This window comes from Rhincodon typus, chromosome 11, assembly GCF_021869965.1.
Source record: "Rhincodon typus isolate 14 chromosome 11, sRhiTyp1.1, whole genome shotgun sequence".
Classification (NCBI taxonomy): domain Eukaryota; kingdom Metazoa; phylum Chordata; class Chondrichthyes; order Orectolobiformes; family Rhincodontidae; genus Rhincodon; species Rhincodon typus.
The window spans coordinates 28,034,207-28,056,537 of NC_063342.1; the positions used below are offsets into that span (position 1 = coordinate 28,034,207).

General features: G+C 43.5%; 1 protein-coding gene across 1 annotated transcript in view; it reads left to right on the forward strand.

The window, feature by feature from the left end:
- Positions 1-10,339: 10,339 nt before the first annotated feature.
- Positions 10,340-22,331, forward strand: part of LOC109929418 (NXPE family member 3-like) — a 456,754-nt gene continuing 444,762 nt past the window's right edge. Inside the window, 1 exon segment of the mRNA XM_048603068.1 lies at positions 10,340-10,460. Within this exon segment, the coding sequence (XP_048459025.1) occupies positions 10,340-10,460 (121 nt within the window).

Below are 22,331 nucleotides of genomic sequence, written 5' to 3' on the forward strand. Positions count from 1 at the left end.
CCTATCCCCTCCTCCCACCTCAAGCCACACCTCCATCTCCTACCGACTAATCTCATCCCGCCCCCTTGACCTGTCCGTCCTCCCTAGACTGACCTATCCCCTCCCTAACTACCCACCTACACTCACCTTTACTGGCCCCATCCCCGCCTCTTCGACCTGTTTGTTTCCTCTCCACCTATCCTCTCCTCTATCCATCTTCTATCCGCCTCCCACTCTCTCCCTATTTATTTCAGAACCCCCTTCCCCTCCCCCATTTCTGATGAAGGGTCTAGGCCCGAAATGTCAGCCTTTCTGCTCCTATGATGCTGCTTGGCCTGCTGTGTTCATCCAGCCCTGCACCTTGTTGTCCCGGATTCTCCAGCATCTGCAGTTCCTACTATCTCTGTAATAAATATCAACTGGATTTTTCATACTCGGCTTACAGGAGATAAACACATTTGTACTGCGACAGAAGAAGAAGATTTTACAATGTCTTCTGGTAGAATTTGTTGATAGCACATTTATCAAATTTCTGCAGTTTAACATCAATTATTGACAAAGGAATGAATATAAATAGACCTGAATTAGGAATCTCAGTGAGATGGCCATAAATTTGACATGCCAGTCGGTCAAATGGTGCATGAGGTCAGAAAGAACACAATGTTAGTGAAGGCAACTGACCATGTAAAGATTAGCTTCACAGTTGTGTTGTTGTTATGTCCAACGGAACAAAGCTTAATCAGTAATGACAAGCAAGAGAAAAAGTACCTCCAAACAGCAATTCCCTGAAGGAGTAGTCATCCACATTAATGGTAAAGTTTAAATGACAAAGTAAGCTTTGCATAAGCAATTGGGAGAGAATATATCCTTAGTGAGATACATCCAGAGTGAGTGTGCATTTCTGAGAATTTGCAGCACAGTGGGAATTTGGTGCAGAGTGGAAGAGGTGCTTTTTGCTTTTTTAAATGCTGTTTATAGTTTGTAAAGTCTTTTTGGCAGTGCATGGGTAAGGAATTTGTAAGACTGAGCAAGTTTGAGTCATGGCATCTGAGGTCGGTCGAATGACATATGTAAGCTGTCACATGTGGGAAGTCATAGACCCTACCGGGGTGCTAGATGATGGATGTACTCCCTGCTGCAGAAACATAAGCTCCATGTTTCAGAGCTCGAGATTCTGCACATCAGTGAGGCTGAGAGTTACACGAAAGCACGTTTGAAGAGGTGCTCTCACAACAGCTCAAGGGACTGGAGGAAAGAAAGGAATGGGTGATCACCAGGCAGTCGAAGAGAAACAGGTGCAGGAGTCCCCTGAGCTTCCCATTTTGGAAGCCGATGATGGAGCTGGCTCCACAAGGGAATGCAGACTGAGCCAAGCTTTTGGCATCACAAGTAGCCTGACTGTATGGGGGTGTTGGGTGGGGGAAAGCTTGTAGGGAAGCAAGAACACCAGCGAGAGAACTTCATTAGTTAGGGACACAGACAGGTGTTTCTGTGGTTACAGATGTGACTCCAGGATGGTATGTTGCCCCTGGTAATGCCAGGGTCAGGGATGTCACTGCATGGTTGCAGGTCCCCGTAAGGGGAAGGTTGATAGTACAAAGGTTGTAGTATATACTGGTACCAATGATATAGAGGGATGAGGACTTCCATCAAGAATTTAGGGAGCTAGATAGTAGACTAAAAGGCAGGATCTCTAAGATTGTAGGACCTCAAAGATCCAGTTCTGAGCAAGGGTCACGCGATCCGAAACATTAACTCTGATTTCACTCCACAGATGCTGCCAGACCTGCTGAGTTTTTCAAGCAATCTCTATTTTTGTTTTCTCTAAGATTGTAATCTCAGAATTACTTCCAGTGTCACATGCTAGCGAGTACAGAAATAGGAGAATAAGCAGATGAAGGCACAGCTTCAAGAGTTAGTGGAGAAGGGAAGGTTTTAGATTCCTGGATCACTGGGACTGTTTCTGAGAAAGGTGGGATTTGTACAAGCAGATGGTCTTCGCTTGAATTCAAATGGGACCAACATCCTTGTGGGTGTCACAAACAAAAACAGAAATTGCTGGAAAATCTCAGCAGATCTGGCAGCATCTGTGGACAGAAATCAGAGTTAATGTTTTGGGTCTAGTGACCCTTCTTCAGAATTGAAGGACTTCCTTGTGGGTATGTTTGCTAGGGCTGCGAGGAGGAATTTAAACTATTTCAACAGCGGGAGGTGACACAGAGTGTTATCATAATAGGGACACAGCATATCTTAGTAAAGGAACCAAGGTAGAGAGAATTCAGCCATGTTGAGTGAAGTCTCTACTTTAGTGTTAGAGTATTATGGAGAATACAGATGAGCTAAGGGCTTAGATTTACATGTAGATTTATAATGTTGCTATATTGTTGACTAATTGAGGGAGGGTCAGGATTGGCAACACAACATTCCGGGGCAAGGAATTATCAGGCAAGACATGGTAGGGTGTAAATGAGAAGGTGGTGTTTATGATATTAATTAAGGAGACGGGACTGCAGTAAGGAGGGGCGATATCTTCGAAGGGTCCTCAAATCAGGCTTGGTGGGTAGAGAATAGGAATAAAAGGGGGGAGGGGGGCAAGTCACATTGTTGGGAGCGTATTACATCCCCCCAAACAGTCAATGTGCAATAGGGGAGCAGATATGTAGACAACTCACTAAGGTGTATAAAAACGCTAATAGGATAATTAAATTCAGGGATTTCAACTTCCTCAACATTTGTTGAATGCAGATTTCTTGAAATGTTTTCAGGAGAGCTTTTTATATTAATATATAGCAAGTCCAATTAGGGCCGGCACCCTGCTGGACCTAATTCTGGGAAATGAAGCTGGATGGGTGTTTGAGGTGGCTGTGGGAGAGTGACTACAACACCTATTGTAAGTTTATTATGGGAAAGAAAAATGGTGGTCTGCAAAAAAGGGTATTGGGATTGGAGGAAGGCAGATTTTGTTAAAATAGGGCAGGATCTGGCCTAAGTAGACAGGGACCAGCTACTTCTGGATAAGTCTACAAAAGAACAGCAGAAGGGACAGGGGTAGTGGGATTGGGGGTTGTTCAAAATGGAAGCAGAGAGTACAGGCCCAACATGTTCCCTTTAGGGTGAAATGTAGCAACAACAAGCCCAGAGGGTGTTTAGGAATATTAGGACTGGATAAGAAGGCAAGGAGAAACTTAAACAAAGAGAGAAATTCAACAGAAGCTCTTGCGAAATATGGCAAATGCAGGACTGTGCCTACATCCACCACTTCCTCAGGAAGTTCATGCCACATACGAATCAACCTCTATGTAAGAAAAATTGTCCCTCATGTTTTTTTAAAATCTCTCTCCTCTCATGTAAAAATATGCCCCCTAGTGTTGAAATCCCTGATTGCTGATGAAGATGATGTTGCTGTAAGCTTAATTCACAAACATACAGGCAACAACATGAACAATGCAGCGTTTTATGAGCCTTCCAATGGAAAGCATTTATTCCAACGGCAGACTGGACCAGCCTTCTAAGGGGACATCAATATTGTAATTGTCTTGTACCTTTGATAGCCATGTGACAAATGGTATACCCTGAAGTGTATAAAAATGTAACAAAACCTTTGCTTTTGAGCTGTATTCCTACATGCATTTTGTACAAAAAAGGCCTTTGCTTGTGTGAACCACCAACCATGTCCATATCAGCTGTCTCTTGAAACACTATGACAATTGGCAATGCAAGCAGGGTTCCGTACTAATGATGTTGAAGCCAGATAATCAGATGTCCCACAGTGGTGAGTCAGAGATCATCCAGCTCCACACCTTATTGTCATAGAGTTCCTATAGTGCAGTTGGAGGCTATTTGGTCCATCATATCTGCACCAACCCTCTGAAGAGCATTCCACTCCCCAACCCTGTCACCATAATCCCACATTTATCATAGCTCACTCAACTAGCCTGCACATCCCTGGACACTATGAAAAATTTAGCTTGATCAATTCACCTAACCTGCATATCTTTAGCCTGTGGGAGGAAACCCACACAGATTTGGGGAACGTGCAAACTCCACACAGACAGTTACCCAAGGCTGGGATTGAACCCAGGTCCCTGGGGCTGTGGGATAGCAGTGCTAACCACTGAGCCTCCATAGTGTTTGCCTTTCTTTACCACCTCTAGGTAGGGTGTTAGTTTGGCAGCTGGATGAACAGTCAACTGAGATTGAATTCGGAGATGGTGGAGTAGAACAAGACAAAGGGGAACATATGGAGCCCAGATCTGCCAGGAGGATGTAACCTGCACGTGGCAGTCAGGCCAGGACTAACAGTGGGTAGATTAAGAACCATTGTGTGAAAAGGGCGAGTGTCACCATGGGGCAGGAGTGGGTAAATAGTCGTAGAGCCAAGGAGAAATTACTTAAGGTAGTAGTTGCTGAGAATAGCCACATATCTGGAGGCAACTCCTGTATTTGGAGACTCAAGGTTCAAAAACTAATGTTTCGGTGGATATGAGAGCAAAATTAATAGATAAAGTTAAGGAAAAGCGTTTGCATCCTGGTGGCTCACCAGAGAAGCAAAAATGTGTGAGATGCAACAACAAACCTGGACAAAAGTCTGAGAAATGTTAGGAGAAATAACCTAGGAAATACAATAGTGGTCTAGACTCCTGTGGAAAAGACAAAAGAAGCAAAACTAATTTCAGCTAACTCATCTCAGTTCCAGGACGTCTCTGCAGGAGGTCCTCAGGGTAGTGTCCTAGGCCCAACAATCTTCAGCTGCTTCATCAATGACCTTCCCTCCATCTTAAGGTCAGAACTGGGAATGCTCGCCAATGATTGCATAATGTTCAGCACCATTCGTGACTCCTCAGATACTGAAGCAGTCCATGTTCACATACAACAAGATCTGGATAATATCCAGGTTTGGCTGACAAGTGGCAAGTGACATTTATGCCATACAAATGCCAGGCTATGACCATCACCAATAAGAGACAATCTAACCGCTGTCCCTTGACATTTAATAGTGTTACCATCACTGAATCCCCCACTATTAACATCCTGGGGGTTACCATTGACCAGAAACTCAACTGGACTCACCACATTAACAAAGTGGCTACAAGAGCAGGCCAGAAGCTGGGAATACTGTGGCGAGTAACTCACCTCCTGACTCCTCACAGCCTGTCCACCATCTACAAGGAACAAGTCAGGAGTGTGATGGAATACTCCCCATTTCCCTGGATGAGCACAGCCCCAACAACACTCAAGAAGCTTGACACCATCCAGGACAAAGCAGCCTGCTTGATTGGCACTACATCCACAAGAATCCACTCTCTCCACCACCGACGCTCAGTAGCAGCAATGTGTACTATCTACAAGATGCTCTGCAGAAATTTACCGACGATCCTCAGACAGCACCTTCCAAACCCACGACCACTTCCATCTAGAAGGACAAAGGCAGCAGGTATATGGGAACACTACCACCTCCAAGTTCCCCTCCAAGTCACTCACCATCCTGACTTGGAAATATATCGCCGTTCCTTCACTGTCGCTGGGTCAAAATCCTGGAAATCCCTCCCTAATAGCATTGTGGGTCAACCCACAGCAGGAGGACTGCAGCAGTTCAAGAAGGCAGCTCACCACCACCTTCTCATAGGCAACTAGGGATGGGCAAGAAATGCTGTCCAGCCAGCGATGCCCACATCCCACAAAATGAATAGAAAAAAGAAAATTCTGTGTGTGAGTCTATGTCTGTGTTCTGACTCTCTGTGTGTCAAAAGCTGGTGAATGGTAAATATGAATGATTGCGAAGCATGTCTGAGCAAAGTTGTATTAAATTCTTGCAATTGAAAGAGGCAGCAAGCAGGGTTTAGATGATTAGCAAGCATTGATTTTTAACCTGCTGGTAGTGGAATTTCTAGATAGGGTCCATGTTGCACAGACTTCCAACAACCCTGTAGAAGAGGCAGAACAGTGGATGCAAGGGTCCAGCTAAGGGTGAGCAGAGGCAGGAAAAGTGTAGCCAATTGGGAAGGTATGTACATCGTAGCAGACAGGACATAGAATCTATTAAAAAAAGGAAGGGATTAACAAGGGGAGGAATGATGCAGAAATATATGACAGGTCAGTGTGCTGAGAAAGTGACGTTTGTAGCTTGAAGTGAAATTTAAGACTTGGATTAAAGGTCCGTGTACTTTATTTTTAAAAAAAAATTAATTATAATGAATTTGGCATTGGATTGGATGGATCTTAGGCTTAAAAATGTATGGCAAAGTTAAACGATTTGAGGCTTCTGGGTCCTGTGATTTCTCAAAAGACTCTGACGAATTTATTTCAATTTCAAACATTTTAGATAATTTAAATTTCAGATTACTGAGTAAGAGTGACAGTGTGATGTTAAAGTTAAAATACATAACTGTGACTGTAGATGAAGCCCTAGTCTACTTTAAATTCTAAACTCTCAGACCAAATCATCCCTCTTGAAAAAGAAACAATTAAAATGTTGTCAACTCCCAGGGAACACAGGAATCCATGACTCCTACAGACTACTGATATGAAATAGTTACTGAGTGGTCAAACAACTTGCACTTTAAACAAACCAATTACTCTGAACTTGTATAGCCCTAGATAATGGTTTCAAAAGCTACCTTAAGCTAAGACCACATAATCTGTAGCATCAGCTTAATCTCTAAAGGTTGGGGGTAAGATGTGGTAAGTGAATCAACATGCACATGCACATTAGGTTTATATTTGGACTAGTGCATGGGGATATACATTACCTCAACGTGAAAGGATATTTTAAAATACTATAGAGACAGAAGGAAGTTGCAGTAGTCAAAGCAAAGATTCAGTGATCATTATCTAAAGTTTCAATTGTATGAGGGGTTCAAGGAATGGTTAGGTCCTACTTGCAAAACCTGGGTAGCATTCTGCTGGGGCAAGGAACTTATAGATTTGTGATAACCAGAAACGCTTGCATGTGTAGGTGGAAGACAAAGGCTGGTGGAAGCATTTTACACAGACTAAGGAGTATGGAAGTGTAAAGAAAAATAACAACTAACTGGTAACGGCTGGTGTCTGCTATATTCTTTCTTCACAGGATCAGGAAATTGCAGTACTAGTGATATGTTTGGCATTTGTGATTCAATAAGAACCAAGTGACTTGGCAGGGGATCCAACAAGGCCTGTTCCATAAGAACTTGAACAATGCAACTTGCAATCATGAGTGTGAAGATTAACTGTCAAGGTGAACAAACTAGCGTGACTAAGGAGTAGCTCGGAACAGCTGGGAATGATGAACAGCAGTGTCTGAGTATTGCAAAGTGTAGCAATTAAGGTTTCTTTTATACTTAAGCTGTTATGTTTAAATCTAGCATCAGTATCCCTCACTGCACCTTAGATTTTCATAATCCTAATTATAACTATACTTGTGTCAGATTAAATATTACTCAAGTTGTCAACCTGTCTAACCATTATGAGTGCTGTCACATTTTGGATAACTTATCTCCTCCTATCACCCCCTCGATTATGACCCCACCCCAGATCACCAGACCATCGTCTCTCGGACCATCCATAACCTCATCACCTCAGGTGATCTCCCACCCACAGCCTCCAACCTCATTATTCCTCAACCTCGCACCGTCCAGTTCTATCACCTTCCCAAAATCCACAAACCTGACTGCCCTGGTCAACCCATCGTCTCTGTCTGCTCCTGCCCCACCGAACTCATCTCTGCATACATTGGCTTTGTCTTTTCCTCCTCGTTCACGAACTCCCCACCTACATTCGGGACATTACCGTTGCCGTCCACCTCCACCAGGACTTCCAATTCCCTGGCCCCCAATACCTCATCTTCACTATGGACATCCAATCCTTGTATACTTGTTTCCCCCACACAGATGGCCTAAAAGCCCTCCGCTTCTTCCTCTCCCACAGGCCCAACCAGTCTCCCTCCACCGACACCCTCATCCACTTAACAGAACTTGTCCTTACCCTAAACAAATTTTCCTTTAACTCCTCCCTCTTCCCACAAACCAAATGGGTGGCCGTGGGCACCTGTATGGGTCCGAGCTATGTCTGCCTCTTCATAGGATACCTGGAACAGTCCCTCTTACACTGGCACCATCCCTCACCTCTTCCTCCGCTACATCGATGACTGTATCAGCGCTGCCTCATGCTTCCATGAGGAGCTTGAACAGTTCATCAATTTTACTAACACCTTTCACCCCAACCTCAAGTTCACCTGGGCTATTTCTAATACCTCCCTCCCCTTCCTGGACATCTCTGTCTCCGTATCCGGTAACTGTCTCAACACCAACATCTATTTCGAACCCACCAACTCCCATAGCTACCTAGACTACACCTCCTCTCACCCACCCTCCCGCAAGAATGTGATCCCCCTACTCCCAATTCCTCCGCCTCCGCCGCATCTGCTACCAAGGTGGAGAGTTCCACTCCCATACATCCCAGATGTCCACCTGTTTCAAGGACTGCAACATCCTCCCTCCGGTGATCAAAAATGTCTTCAACTGCAGCTCTTCCATTTTCTGCACTTCTGCCCTCACATCGCCTCCTCCCACAAAAGTAAAGTCAGAATCCCCCTTGTCCTTACATACCACCCCACCAAACTCTGCATCCAGTGTGTCATTCTCCGCCATTTCTGCCACCTCCAATCCGACCCAATGATCAAAGAGATATTTCCCTCCCCACCCCTATCTGCCTTTCGTAGGGACCACTCACTATGTGACTCCCTCATCTGCTCCCCACTCCCCACTAGCCCCACCATCCCCGGCACCTTTCCCTGCAACCGCAGGGAGTGCTACACCAGCCCCTACACCTCCCCTCCTTCACCTCCATTCATGGGCCAGGGGTTCATCTGCACATCCTCGAACCTGGTCATTCTGCTGCTCTCGATGTGTGATCCTCTACATCAGTGAGACCAAGCGCAGACTCGGGACCACTTTGTGAAGAATCTGCGCTCTGTACACGACTATTGACAGCACCTTCCAGTCACCTACCATTTTAACTCCACCTCCCACTTCCCTTGATTACATGTCCACCCTGGGCCTCCTGCAATGCTATAATGATGCCACATGCAAACACCTCCTATTCCGCCTCAGGAGCCTACAGCCCAATGGCCTCAACATAGAATTCACCAGTTTCAAAATCTCCCCAGGCCCGGCCTCATCCTATGTCCAACCCTCCCTCTTATCCCCGCCTCCTTGACCTGACACTATCTGTCCATCTCCTTCCCTACCTATCCGCCCCATCCTTTCCACTAACAAATCCCCACTACCCTGTACCTGCATCCACCTATTGCCATCCCACCTACCTTTCTCCAGCCCAGCCCTCCTCCATCTATTTACTTCCCAGCTGCCTTCCCCTTCCCCAGTCCTGATGAAGGATCTAGGCTTGAAACGTTGACCCGCCTGCTCCTCTGATGCTGCCTGACCTGCTGTGTTCCTCCAGCTCCACAATGTATTGACTTGTTTAATGTTTGTAGTCTGACTGAGAGAAACTACTAAACTCCATGAACACGTGGACCAATTATGTAGCTGAACGATACCACTAGAGTCATTGATTCAATTCTAACCCTTAATTTTAAAACAAATGGGATTTTGACTTGCCTGCATAATTGTCTGGGGGCTAATCTGTATCTATTAATGAATTAAAACTGTTAACTATAGCAAGCTTGTTGACTTCTAAATGGCATTGAGCAAAGCATTGTTCAAATGGAATTAAGTTTGATTGTGAATTTAAATGTTAGTAAAACACTTAAAAATACAAGGGTCATAGGAGTGAGCAATAAAGGACTTACCCAAATACATAGCTTGCTGTTTGGGTATAGAGAATGTCTGCCTAAATCCCTTAGGGTTAGGGATGAAAACGACATATGGTTTTATTATCATCTTAAATTTTACCCTTGAGATTTCCAGTGCTGCCACAAAATGATGGTATAATGTGGAGGAGAGGAATACTGCCTGGCCTTCGGTGAGCCTCAATATCAGTACAGTATCATCCACTGCCTGGTGAGCAATTCAAGTCTCTGCATCCAACCCCACATCCGGTGATGTTTGGACATTTGGTGATGTCTAGCATCTGGTCTCCCCTTAGGAAGTGGATGAACATAACTAATGATCTAACTGAGGACTTGCTGAGATACCTACTTCCCAAGGAGAAACAAATCCCAAAACTGTGGGAATGTCTACGGAAGATTAAGGGAGAGGCTTGGGCAGCAATGAGGCAGTATCAGTGAATCCGACCGGCAATTGAACAACCTGTAGAAGATGTGGAAGCTGAACTAGAAGATGCAAGGTAGTGGCTGATGGTGTGGGACTGGGGTATTAAGTTGGATGCTCATCCCTGGATTGGAATTTCTTCCGATGTACTGATGGTAGTGCCACTGGTAATCACTATTGAAAATGGAGTTGCTGCTGGCATTGATGCCAACAAGCGCTGGCAAAAGCATGATCTCAAGGGTTTCAACCAGTTAGGCAAGGGCTTCTCGGGAGGTAAGGGGTATAGCTATGCAGATTAATTGGACCTTACAAATCTAACCTACTGACTCACTAGCAGAATCCAGGATGAGGAACGAGAGTCACCAATGATTGTGGCTTCCTTGGGCACAACCATAGTCTAAAAGGGTGAGAAGTGGTGGATGCCCATAGGTATAGAAATTAATTTGATAACCAGAAATATATATGTAGGTACACAGCAGGCTGGGAGTTTGGTATAGGACAATGGTTCCGAATCTTTTCAGTATCAAGGTACAGTTCAACAAGACAAACAACCAATCCCATGGCACATAGATTGGATTTTCTTTCTCTTGCACATGCACGGTGATCAATGTCAGCAGATACTGCCTTCAATAAGACATCGAGGCTCTGGAGGAGGTCAGAAGGGTCCTCAGCATTCAGGTAAAACAGCACTGCTTCCCCAAAATTTCACAGCACACTTCTCACCTCATTACAGCACACCCATTGTAAAACCACTGGTGTAGGTTGACAATTGGCTCAGGCTTTAAGGTTTAACACAAAATATATTGAATGTAAGCTTAATTTAGAACTTAGACATAGAGGAGACATGAACCAGTTAGCTAATCAAAGATACGTAATTATGACAGTGTATGTAAAAAATCAAACTTATTAATTTGAGAGAGATAATTACTGTAAATAGGAGCCTGTTTGCAGTTTCAAAAAGCAGGGTTGCTGGACATAGGCAAAGCAGGAAGTTGATCAGCCTACAATGGAAAACACTTATCCCAATCTGGGACGGATTTAATCTTTTAATTGGACATTGATACTGTAACTGTCTTGTACAGCCTATTGGTCATACGACAAAGTGTATTAAAATATTAAGGAACTGTTGCTTGTTGAACAATCTGTCTTGAGCTGTATCCCCATAGACTAGACTAAAGTCCTTGCCTTGTTTGAATCCCTAACCAGCTCTGTGTCAAATGATTTTTGAAGCATTACAACAATGCTATTCAAGGATCAGATTGGGATGTGTGATTTGGTTATAAAAATGAGGAGGAGGGTGATTTTACAGATTTTAAAACATGTTCAGTCCATACTCAGCTGTCAATTAGTATTCTTCGCTGTGAAAAAAAGAGTGAAATTGAATAAATGTGAAAATACGGCTTTCGTTTTTAATCAACTTGATAAATTTTGTGCACAAGATTAAAGTCTGTTTCTGTAGAGGTTATTACTTATTATTGAGCAACAATTTAATAATAAAAATACTTTTTTGGTACTTTTGTGGGTGGAATCAGCTGGAACAGTCTTCAATGGACTAACTTGGTGGTAGCAAGTGGATGAAGGTGGATTTCAGCTTTTTAATTAAGAACTTAATCTTGGAAACTCAACATTTTTTATTTCAAAAATGCACTTTATTCATAAAATCAGCTATGAGTATATATAAATGTTCTAAATCTGTTCTGTGCAGACTTGGCAGAGAGCAAAAAAAAACCAAATAAGACATTGGAAGTTTGACATTTCTCAGATTTTCTTACAGTTGCAAAAAACAAAGGCATTTTTACTTACGCAGGAAACTACTTATATTCGTTAGAAGGCACCATGAAGGTCTAATAACTAAATGGACCCTTGTTACACTTTGGCAGAAAGATCCTAAATGGTGGATTTTCCTCAATGTGCCTTGGTGACAGTTGCCCCAGGCTTTAGTGTGCCCCTCAGCAGTATGTTGTTTTCTGTTTAGTTTCAAAAATATACTTTATTCATAAAAGTATCTTTGCATACATACATAGTCACTGAAGCAGATTGGTTCTGTACAGTAGCATATGAAGAAACAAACAAACACTGGATTTTGACTCCATCCAAAAAAAGCATTTCTTAATTGTACAAGACTATATTTACATATATTTGAGGCATCAGGAGAGCCCAATAACTGAGCAGATGCCCAGTTAACTTCAGCATAACCCCATAGTAACTTTTACACAAGTACAACAGTAACTCATTCTGAATCCTTAAAATATTGGCAGTGTTTGTTCTGCTGGACCCAATGTTACTACCATTCAAATGAGGTGAGTGCACTAAATTTGTGTATCTTTAGAGCACTGGTCAATGTTTATCCATCAATCAATACCACTTAAACAGATGCTCTAGTCGTCATCATCACATAAAATCAGATGAGGAACCATAGATGCTGGAAATCTGAAACAAAAACAAAAGGGTAACTGGACTCGAAATGTTGACCCTGTTTTCTCTCCACAGATATTGCCAAACTTACTGAGTTTTTCCAGCAATTTTTATTTTTGTGTCATTATCACATGCCTGTTTGTGGGAGCTTGCTGTGTGTGAAACAGTTGCCCTATTTCCTATATTACAACAGTGACTACACTGGTTTGTAGAATGATTGAGACATTGTGAGGTAGCGTAAGACGTTATATAAATGCAGGTCTTTCCTTTTATTATAAGCAATGAAAACTACAACATTTTGGGTGAACATATTGAGTACAAAAAAATAGAAACAAAAAGCTAGAAGCAGTGCAGAGGAAAACAGAAGCATGTTATACAATTAGTATACAGAGGTTCAACCATTCAAGTTGGCAACCTTTATATTGACGGCATATTCTAAGATTTGTTTCCATCTGTAGAGTAGGTAATGTCAATGTACGAAATAAAGATTTTCTGCAACTGTCCTCCAGCTGTTGGTTACATGAAAATATATATTTTATGTCAAGTAACTTTACTCCTGACTTCCCAAAGCCTATCTATTACTTATAAGACACAAGGTACAAGCCAGTATTGTGATGGAATATTGTCCCTTTGCCTGAATGGCTGCAACTTCAATCACACATAACAAGTTTGACACCAGAAGCAGTCTGCTTGACTGGCATCCATCTACCATGAGGAACTCCTCAGATGCTGAAGCAGTCCATACCTGCATGCAGCAAGAACTGGACAATAGTCACACTTGGGCTGATGAGTGGAAAGTAATATTTGAACTACACAAGTGCTAGGCATCGACCATCTAGAGCAAACGACAATCCATTGATCTTTTCTTGACATTCAAGCACATTGCTATAACTGAATTCTCACCAGCGACATCCTAGGGGATCACCATTCACAAGCAACATAACTGGTCTGGCCAGATACTGTGGCCAGAGAGTAAGTCAAGGAATAGGAATCCTGCAATGAGTAGCTCTCTCCCTGACTCCCAAAAGCTTGTTCACCTTCTACAGGGCACAAGGAAAGTAATAGTTCAAGAAGGCACCACAACATTCTAAAGCATAGCTAGGAATGGGCAATAACTGCTGGCCTAGCCAAATAAGCCCATATCCCATAAAACATTAAAGAAAACAAAATAATGGAAATGGTAGCATATGTAATAATATCACTGGTAATCTAGGTGTAATCTGGACCTGCGTGAATATTCTGGACAGGACTCAAATCCCACCACACAACCTTGATTCACTACTGTCTTTTTGGGAACAAAGTCTGCTGTCCTTACCGGACTGGTCTATGTGTGACCCCATGCCCACATAAACCTGGTTAACGTTTATACTGCACTCTGAAATAGCTCAAAAAGCCACTCAGACTAGATCAAGGGCTTGCTTTTGACTAGGTCAGGATTTCTGAGCATGGGGAGAAAGTTTGGTGGTCAGGAAACCTGGACGACTAGATCCCACGCTAAGAAATTTTGACCCACACTATGCACTTTTCTTCCTAGTAGGCTCTAGAAAGTAATGTGGTTGACAGAGCTGGTTCCTTGTCATCCAGGAAATACTCTGTAGGAGGCAACATCTCAGGGCTAGGTAGAGAAGCTGCAATCATATCATGACAGTGAGGGTTGAATTCTAATTATTTGGGGTAGTTCCAGTCTGGGGGTTAGTAGAGGCTAGAGGTGGGGCGCTGTGGTAGTTGGCAATCACAAGAGGCTTTCAGTGACTCTACAGATAGGGTTAAACCATCATGGAGGAAGTGAGGTTAATTTCCTGGAGAGGGGATAGGCATTGGGTATCTGGCAGGTTGGTCAGTAATCCTGGAGGATGAATTCAGCCATCTTGGGAACATGGTTAGGTGCTCCTAAACAAGGGATGGTGAAATCGTTCTGAGGCAAGATGTTGTGTAGCTTGCAGGGGAACTTCTGGCTGATACTGTTCCCATGTATCTGCTCTAGATCTTCAAGCTGCTAGAGATTGCGGGTTTAGAAGTTACTGTTGAAGGAACCTTGGTCAGCTGCTGCACTGCATCTTGCAGATGGTACACATTGTTGGCTTTCAAAATGAACCAGATAGTTCCCCAACATTTCAGGTTTGTGCTCTTTCATCAGAACTGGGAATGTCATAGACATATCGGTTCTTTAATACGTAGAGAAAGTAGAAAGAACGCTGACTGTGTTCTGTTTTGAAACAATGCAGAAGGCCTCAGACCAGATTGATTGGTGAGGGAGATATTGAAGGACTGGATGTCTGTGGAAATGATTAGGACAAGGAAACAGAAACTGTTAAAATCATTGTTAAAGACATTGACAAAATTGTGAATGTAAATAGGTGAAGGCAAAAGGAGTGAATGTTGAAGATGGTGAATGGTGCGCCAGCTGAAGTTAAAGTAAGAAATATGCGTTCATGCTTTGATGATGAATGGGACAGGAAGTGGTTGCACAAGTCAGATCAAAGTTTCTTAATTTGTTTCAGTATTATTAGACTTGAAATGGGCCTGAGCAATGATTAAAGGAAGTGGTTGTAAATTGTAGATCATTTAACATTGGGCATGTTGTTCAGATTTCTGGTTGAAATGATTATGTTTTAACTTTTTAATTAGAATTAATACATCATGGAAGAGTCCACAAGTAGACAGGAACTTGCCAGCTGGATAGGCACTTCTCACTTTTCCAGAATATTCATGAACATGATGCAAATGATTGTAGGACCCACAGGATATCCCTGTTCCCTGTGGTGGGAGGAGGAGGTTTGCTACAAAGAAGAAATTTTGAAGTGAAAGTGGAAGTCAGCAGCTAGAACATGTTACCTCATTCCTAGGTACAGTGTGTCACAAGATATGATGAATGTCTTATAATGAATACTTGCTCCTGTTCATCATGTTCCTACTATAGTCTGTTCCTACATAAATCTATGAGTCTGTTATTTACCATAAGTCTATGAATCTGTTGTTTATTATAAGGCAGATTTGCTTCTACCATTCTCGGTTTAGGTTGGGATCTACATGGTCTGATTGGTGTACTTGTTTAAGATGAAAGCCTCTTCTCATTAATCACAAGATTGTCTAAGGAGATAGTAGGAACTGCAGATGCTGGAGAATCTGAGACAACAAGGTGCAGGGCTGGATGAACACAGCAGGCCAAGCAGCATCATAGGAGCAGAAAGGCTGACGTTTCGGGCCTAGACCCTTCTTCAGAAATGGGGGAGGGGAAGGGGATTCTGAAATAAATAGGGAGAGAGGGGAAGGCGGATAGAAGATGGATAAAGGAGAAGATAGGTGGAGAGGAGACAGACAGGTCAAAAAGGCGGGGTTGGAACCAATAAAGGTGAATGTAGGTGGGGAGATTGGGAGGGGATATGTCGATCCAGGGAGGACGGACAGGTCAAGGAGGTGGAATGAGGTTAGTGGGTAGGAGATGCGGGTTGGGCTTGAGTTGGGAGGAATGGTTAGGGAGGCGGGGACGAGCTGGGCTGGTTTTGGGATGCGGTCGGGGGAGGGGAGATTTTGAACCTTGTGAAGTCCACATTGATACCATTGGGCTGCAGGGTTCCCAAGTGAAATATGAGATGCTGTTCCTGCAGCTTTTGGGTGGCATCATTGTGGCACTGCAGGAGGCCCAGGATGGACATGTCGTCTAAGGAATGGGAGGGGTAGTTGAAATGGTTCGCACTTGGGAGGTGCAGTTGTTTAGTGCGAACTGAGCATAGGTGTTCCACAAAGCGGTCCCCAAGCCTCTGCTTGGTTTCCCCGATGTAGAGGAGGCCACATCTGGAATAGTGGATACAGTATACCACATTAGCAGATGTGCAGGTGAACATCTGCTTGATGTGGAAGGTCTTCTTCGGGCCTGGGATGGGGGTGACGGGAGAGGTGTAGGGGCAGCTGTGGTACTTCCTGCGGTTGCAGGGCAAAGTGCCGGGTGTGGTGGGGCTGGAGGGGAGTGTGGAGCGGACAAGGGAATCACGGAGAGAGTGCTCCCTCTGGAAAGCAGATAAGGGTGGGGAGGGAAAAATGTCTTTGGTGGTGGTGTCTGATTCCAGATGGCGAAAGTGTCGGAGGACGATGTGTTGGATCTGGAGGTTGGTGGAGTGGTACGTGAGGACGAGGGGGATTCTGTTTTGGTTGTTATTGTGGGGTGGGGGTGTGAGGGATGAGTTGCGGGAAATGTTTGAGACCCGATCGAGGGCGTTCTCGACCACTGAGGGGGAGTAGTTGCGGTCCTTGAAAAATGAGGATATCTGAGATGTTCGGGAGTGTAATGCCTCATCCTATGAGCAGATGCGGTGGAGGCGAAGGAATTGGGAATAGGGGATGGCATTTTTGCAGGAAGGTGGGTGGGAGGAGGTGTATTCTAGGTAGCTGAGGGAGTCGGTAGGTTTGAAATGGATATCGGTTTCCAGGTGGTTGCCAGAGATGGAAACAGAAAGGTCCAGGAAGGAGAGAGAGGTATTGGAGATGGTCCAGGTGAACTTTAGGTTGGGGTGGAAGGTGTTGGTGAAGTGGATGAACTGTTCGAGCTCCTCATGGGAGCACGAGGCTGTGCCGATACAGTCATCGATGTAACGGAGGAAGAGGTGGGGTTTAGGGCCGGTGTAGCTACGGAAGAGGGATTGTTCCACATAACCTACAAAGAGGCAGGCGTAGCTTGGGCCCATGCGGGTACCCATGGCCACACCCTTTGTCTGTAGGAAGTGGGAGGAATTGAAAGAGAATTTGTTGAGGGTGAGGACGAGTTCAGCTAAGCGGATAAGGGTGTCGGTGGAGGGGGACTGGTCGGCCTGCAGGACAGGAAGAAGCGGAGGGCCTTTAGGCCATCTGTATGGGGAATGCAGGTGTATAGGGACTGGACGTCCATGGTAAAGATGAGGTGTTGTGGACCAGGGAATTGGAAGTTTTGGAGGAGGTGGAGGGCGTGGGTGGTGTCCCGGACGTAAGTGGGGAGTTGCTGGACCAAGGGGGAGAAAATGGAGTCGAGATAATTAGAGATAAGTTCGGTGCGGCAGGAGCAGGCGGAGACAATGGGTCGACCAGGGCAGTCAGGTTTGTGGATTTTGGGAAGGAGATAGAAACGGGCGGTGCGGGGTTGTGGAATGATGAGGTTAGAGGCTGTGGGTGGGACAACAAACAACTGCAACCAACTGCAAACAAACAACTGCACCTCCCAGTCGCGAACCATTTCAACTCCCCTTCCCACTCCTTGGATGACATGTCCATCCTGGGCCTCCTGCAGTGCCACAACGATGCCACCCGAAGGTTGCAGAAACAGCAACTCATATTCCGCTTGGGAACCCTGCAGCCCAATGGTATCAATGTGGACTTCACAAGTTTCAAAATCTCCCCTCCCCCTACCGCATCCCAAAACCAGCCCAGCTCGTCCCTGCCTCCCTAACCGGTACTTTCTTCCACCTATCCCCTCCTCCCACCTCAAGCACCACCCCCATCTCCTACCTACTAGCCTCATCCCGCCTTCTTGACCTGTCCCTCCTCCCTGGACTGACCTATCTCCTCCCTAACTCACCACCCACACTCACCTTTACTGGCTCCACCCCCGCCTCTTTGACCTGTCTGTCTCCTCTCCACCTATCTTCTCCTTTATCCATCTTCTATCCGCCTCCCCCTCTCTCTCTATTTATTTCAGATCCCCCTTCCCCTCCCCCATTTCTGAAGAAGGGTCCTGCTCCTCTGATGCTGCTTGGCCTGTTGTGTTCATCCAGCTCTACACCTTGTTATCTCAGATTCTCCAGCATCGGCAGTTCCTACTATCTGTATAAGCTGTATTGCTGGCCAGGTATCTCATGTTCCATTGACGACATGGTGTCTAAGTGTGTCACTGGTGCCACTGACAGACAAGAGCTAAGGAAGCCACTTCTGTACTTCCAACTAGACCATAGGAACGCCTTGGCATTGATCAATCTAAATTTAATTGGACAGCTTTTCTTATCCTGCTTGACTATTATTCCTGATGAATTGAGATATATTGAATCACCTCAAAGGCTATGATGACCTACTTGAAGAGAAACTTTTCCACACATAGAATTCTGGGAGTAGTCATCTCTGATAATGAACCACAATTTATCTACCAGTGTTTCCAACTCTTTGCAGCAGGATATGGATTTGTCCATGTTACAAATTCAGTGAGGCATCCTCAAGGTGAGAAAAGCCAAGAGAGGGCTACATAACATAAAAGATCACCTGACAAAGAAGGAGGATTTTTATTTAGCCTTAACTAACTTTTGCTCTGTCCCATTACAGAATGTCTTTTACCCATGACAGCTTTTGAAGGGTCACAGTCAAGTCCAACTATCTTAACTTGCACATAATTAACTGCTAAATGTTACGGTTCAGGACCATAAAGAAGCATGATAAAAAGAAGGGTGTTGTAGGATAGACTAAGTCCACTCCTCCAGCTGGAGACACAGAGCTCATGACCTGCTCACATTGAAAAGGGGGTGCTTCAGGATCAGCAGTAAGAGGCCACCAATTTTAGAAAGCTGCAACTAGTGAAAAATTACAAATGGCAGTTTCTGAAGAAACAGAGATGCCTTGATTTTGCTAAAAAAAAGGAGCTGATTGTTGGATGGATTGGATATCCTGATTCTCAAGGGAAAATCCAAGGTAATGCAGTTGCTAATACACAATCAAGGGATGAGGACCCCTGGAGAAGAAGTTCTGAAATGCACAGACTCTCTACAATCTCTAAGGAACTCAATACATATTTGAAGAGATTCATGTATGATGTAAATGTGATTTTTATATATATTTCAATATCATTTCTTTTAAACTTGGACTTTTGAAATAGTGACATGAGTTGTTTCTGTGTGTCTGGATGGATTAGTAATTAACTTGTAAGTTTTTCTGTCGCCATGGGTGATTATTTTCAAACAACTTGGCAGAGAAATAGCCTCCAGGACTAATGGGCTTTGATTCACAATAGGAGAATTTTATGACTGATCAAGGCAAATCATTGTACGGTAAGTTCTTAGCTTGAATCTTCTGGACTTTGTTCTTTTTGAGTTGAGGGAACTGAAAGGTTGCTGAAAAGAAATTTTGTTTAAAAAAAAACTTCTGTTCTACTGATGTCTTGGGTGAAGTTGGATGTTTAAAGCAGTGCTCCTGAGAAAGGAAGAAGACAGAAAATAGATTACCTTAGAGGAAGGAGCTTAGTAATAATTTCAGAACTGTTTGGATAAGACCCTGACGAGGTTATGTGAAACTGAGAATGTTCAAAATAAAGTTTATGAAAGTTCAAAGAAGAGGTTATCAGATTTTCCAGACTGAGAGCTGAAACCACAGATTATTTAAGCCTACCATGGCATTAGAGACAGAGATTTTCTCCTCTGATGTGTGTACTGTATAAAGGGTTCTTTTGGGTACTCTGCATGGGGTGGTTTAGGATCTGTAAGAATCTGTTTTTGGGATTGATGTGATTGTATTTTATCTGTTTCAAAATCATTAAGTTTGTGTTATATGTAAATAGATTAATTTATTTTATTTTTTTGCTCAATAACCTTGTGTGTTATTGTTAAAACTAACCTGCAGCATTGTCTACATATATTCGAGTGAAGGACCAACTCGTTAAAACAAAAACAAAACAAAATATGACCTATCAAGCCAAATTTCAGTCTGGAATCTGACATTTTCAGTAACAACATCAAGTGGGATCTGAACAATTTGGAGCACTTCATGCAATTTTTAAATACACTGGATTTAAGAAGCATCTGTGTCTTCCTTTTTAATGTAATGGTTTCTGAGTGGTTCCGTGTCTAAATCAGCTATGTTGTGGTGATGCTTATTGCATAGAAATTTGAAGATGGCTTTGAATATTGCTAAACGTTTTCTGCAAGAAGACGATATAACTATAGATTATTTAAAATCTTTGACTAAAGCTCAACATCCAAATCCATGATGACTTCCATAGACAAGGACAGCAAACACATGGTAATACATTCACCTACAAGCTCCCCTCTAAGCCACTTATCATCCTAACTTGGATATATATCACTGTTCCTTCAGTGTCATTGGATCAAAATGTTAGAATTCACTCCCAAATAGCATTGTGAGTCCACCTGTAGCACACGAACTATAATGGCTTAAGAAGACAGCTCACCACCACCTTCTGAAGAGCAACTTGGGATGGACAATAAATGCTAACCCAGCCAGTGACACCCGATCCTGTGAGTGAAGTACTAAAAAAAGGAAGTAGTTAGCAAATAAATTGAAGGTAGAACCAAAAAGCAGGGTCTTGTAAGGATTAAATACTTTACACAATAGTTAGAATTGGACAAAGGGAAACCTGAACTAGGGTGTCACAGCTGGAATTAGCTAAGAAACAGAAATGATAAAACTAGATTAAAAGATAAAGAGAATTGAGAAGCCTTGAGTTAGAGGATAAAACAAAAACATGGAGGATAACAGAAAGAGAGGAAATAGAAAAGCAAAGGGCAATGGAATTAAAAAAGAACTTAAATTCCAAACTGATAAAGAAATTAGAGGACATAAGCGGGCAAAGGAAAACTTTAGAATAAACAGCGAAGAAAAACATAGCAGCTTGGATGCTTATTCTGATTCCAATGTGGAATTTGATTTCACTAAGAATCTATCCTTATTGCCTAAATTTAATGAGGAGGGAATCCAAAGGTATTTTTACTTCACTTGAGGGTGGATGAGGTGGCCAAAAGAAGTTTGGACTTTAATGTTACATCGTGTTTTGACAAATTTGACAGTGTAACTGTATATGCCAGTTTGTCAAAAGTACAATCTGCAGAGTATGAAACTGCCAAAGAGGCAATATTCAATGATCATCAGCTTGTGTCCGAATTTTCTTAATTGACATTTAGGTCTGAAAAAGAAAAGTTAACCACTCATCAAATTTGCATGGAGAAAGAAAGTCTGTGTGATTGGTGTTTTAGATCCTTTAAGCGAGAGAAGAATTGAGGATGTAAGGGAAATTGTGATCATGGAAGAGTTCAGAAATATATTTCTGCTAATTTTTAGGAAAAACTTATTTAGATGAGCATCAAGTGTTGAAGATTAGGAAACAGCAGTGCTGGTGGTTCTCGAACAGACCATTACAGATGGGGAAAATGTTCTGATTGAAATCCACAAGGAAATTGGAGAAATAGAAATTCTGTGGATGGAAGGGAACTAGTTTTAGAGAGTAGACTGAAGGATGCCAAAATGATAAAGAAGAAAGACTGGAACCAAAAAGTGATGCAATGAAATTAATACAGAGATAGTAGGAACTGCCGATGCTGGAGAATCTGAGATAACACGGTGTAGAGCTAGATGAACACAGCAGGCCAAGCAGTATCAGAGGAGCAGGAAAGCTGATGTTTCGGGTCAAGACCCTTCTTCAGAAATGGGGGAGGGGAAGGGGGTTCTGAAATAAATAGGGAGAGAAGGGGAGGCGGACAGAAGATGGATAAAGGAGAAGATAGGTAGAGAGGAGACAGACAGGTCAAAGAGGCGGGGATGGAGCCAGTAAAGGTGAGTGTAGGTGGGGAGTTAAGGAGGGGATAGGTCGGCCCAGGGAGAATGGCCAGGTCAAGGAGGCGGGATGAGGTTAGTGGGTAGGAGATGGGGGTGGGGCTTGAGTTGGGAGGAATGGTTAGGGAGGCGGGGACGAGCTAGGCTGGTTTTGGGATACAGTCGGGGGAGGGGAGATTTTGAAGCTTGTGAAGTCCACATTGATACCCTTGGGCT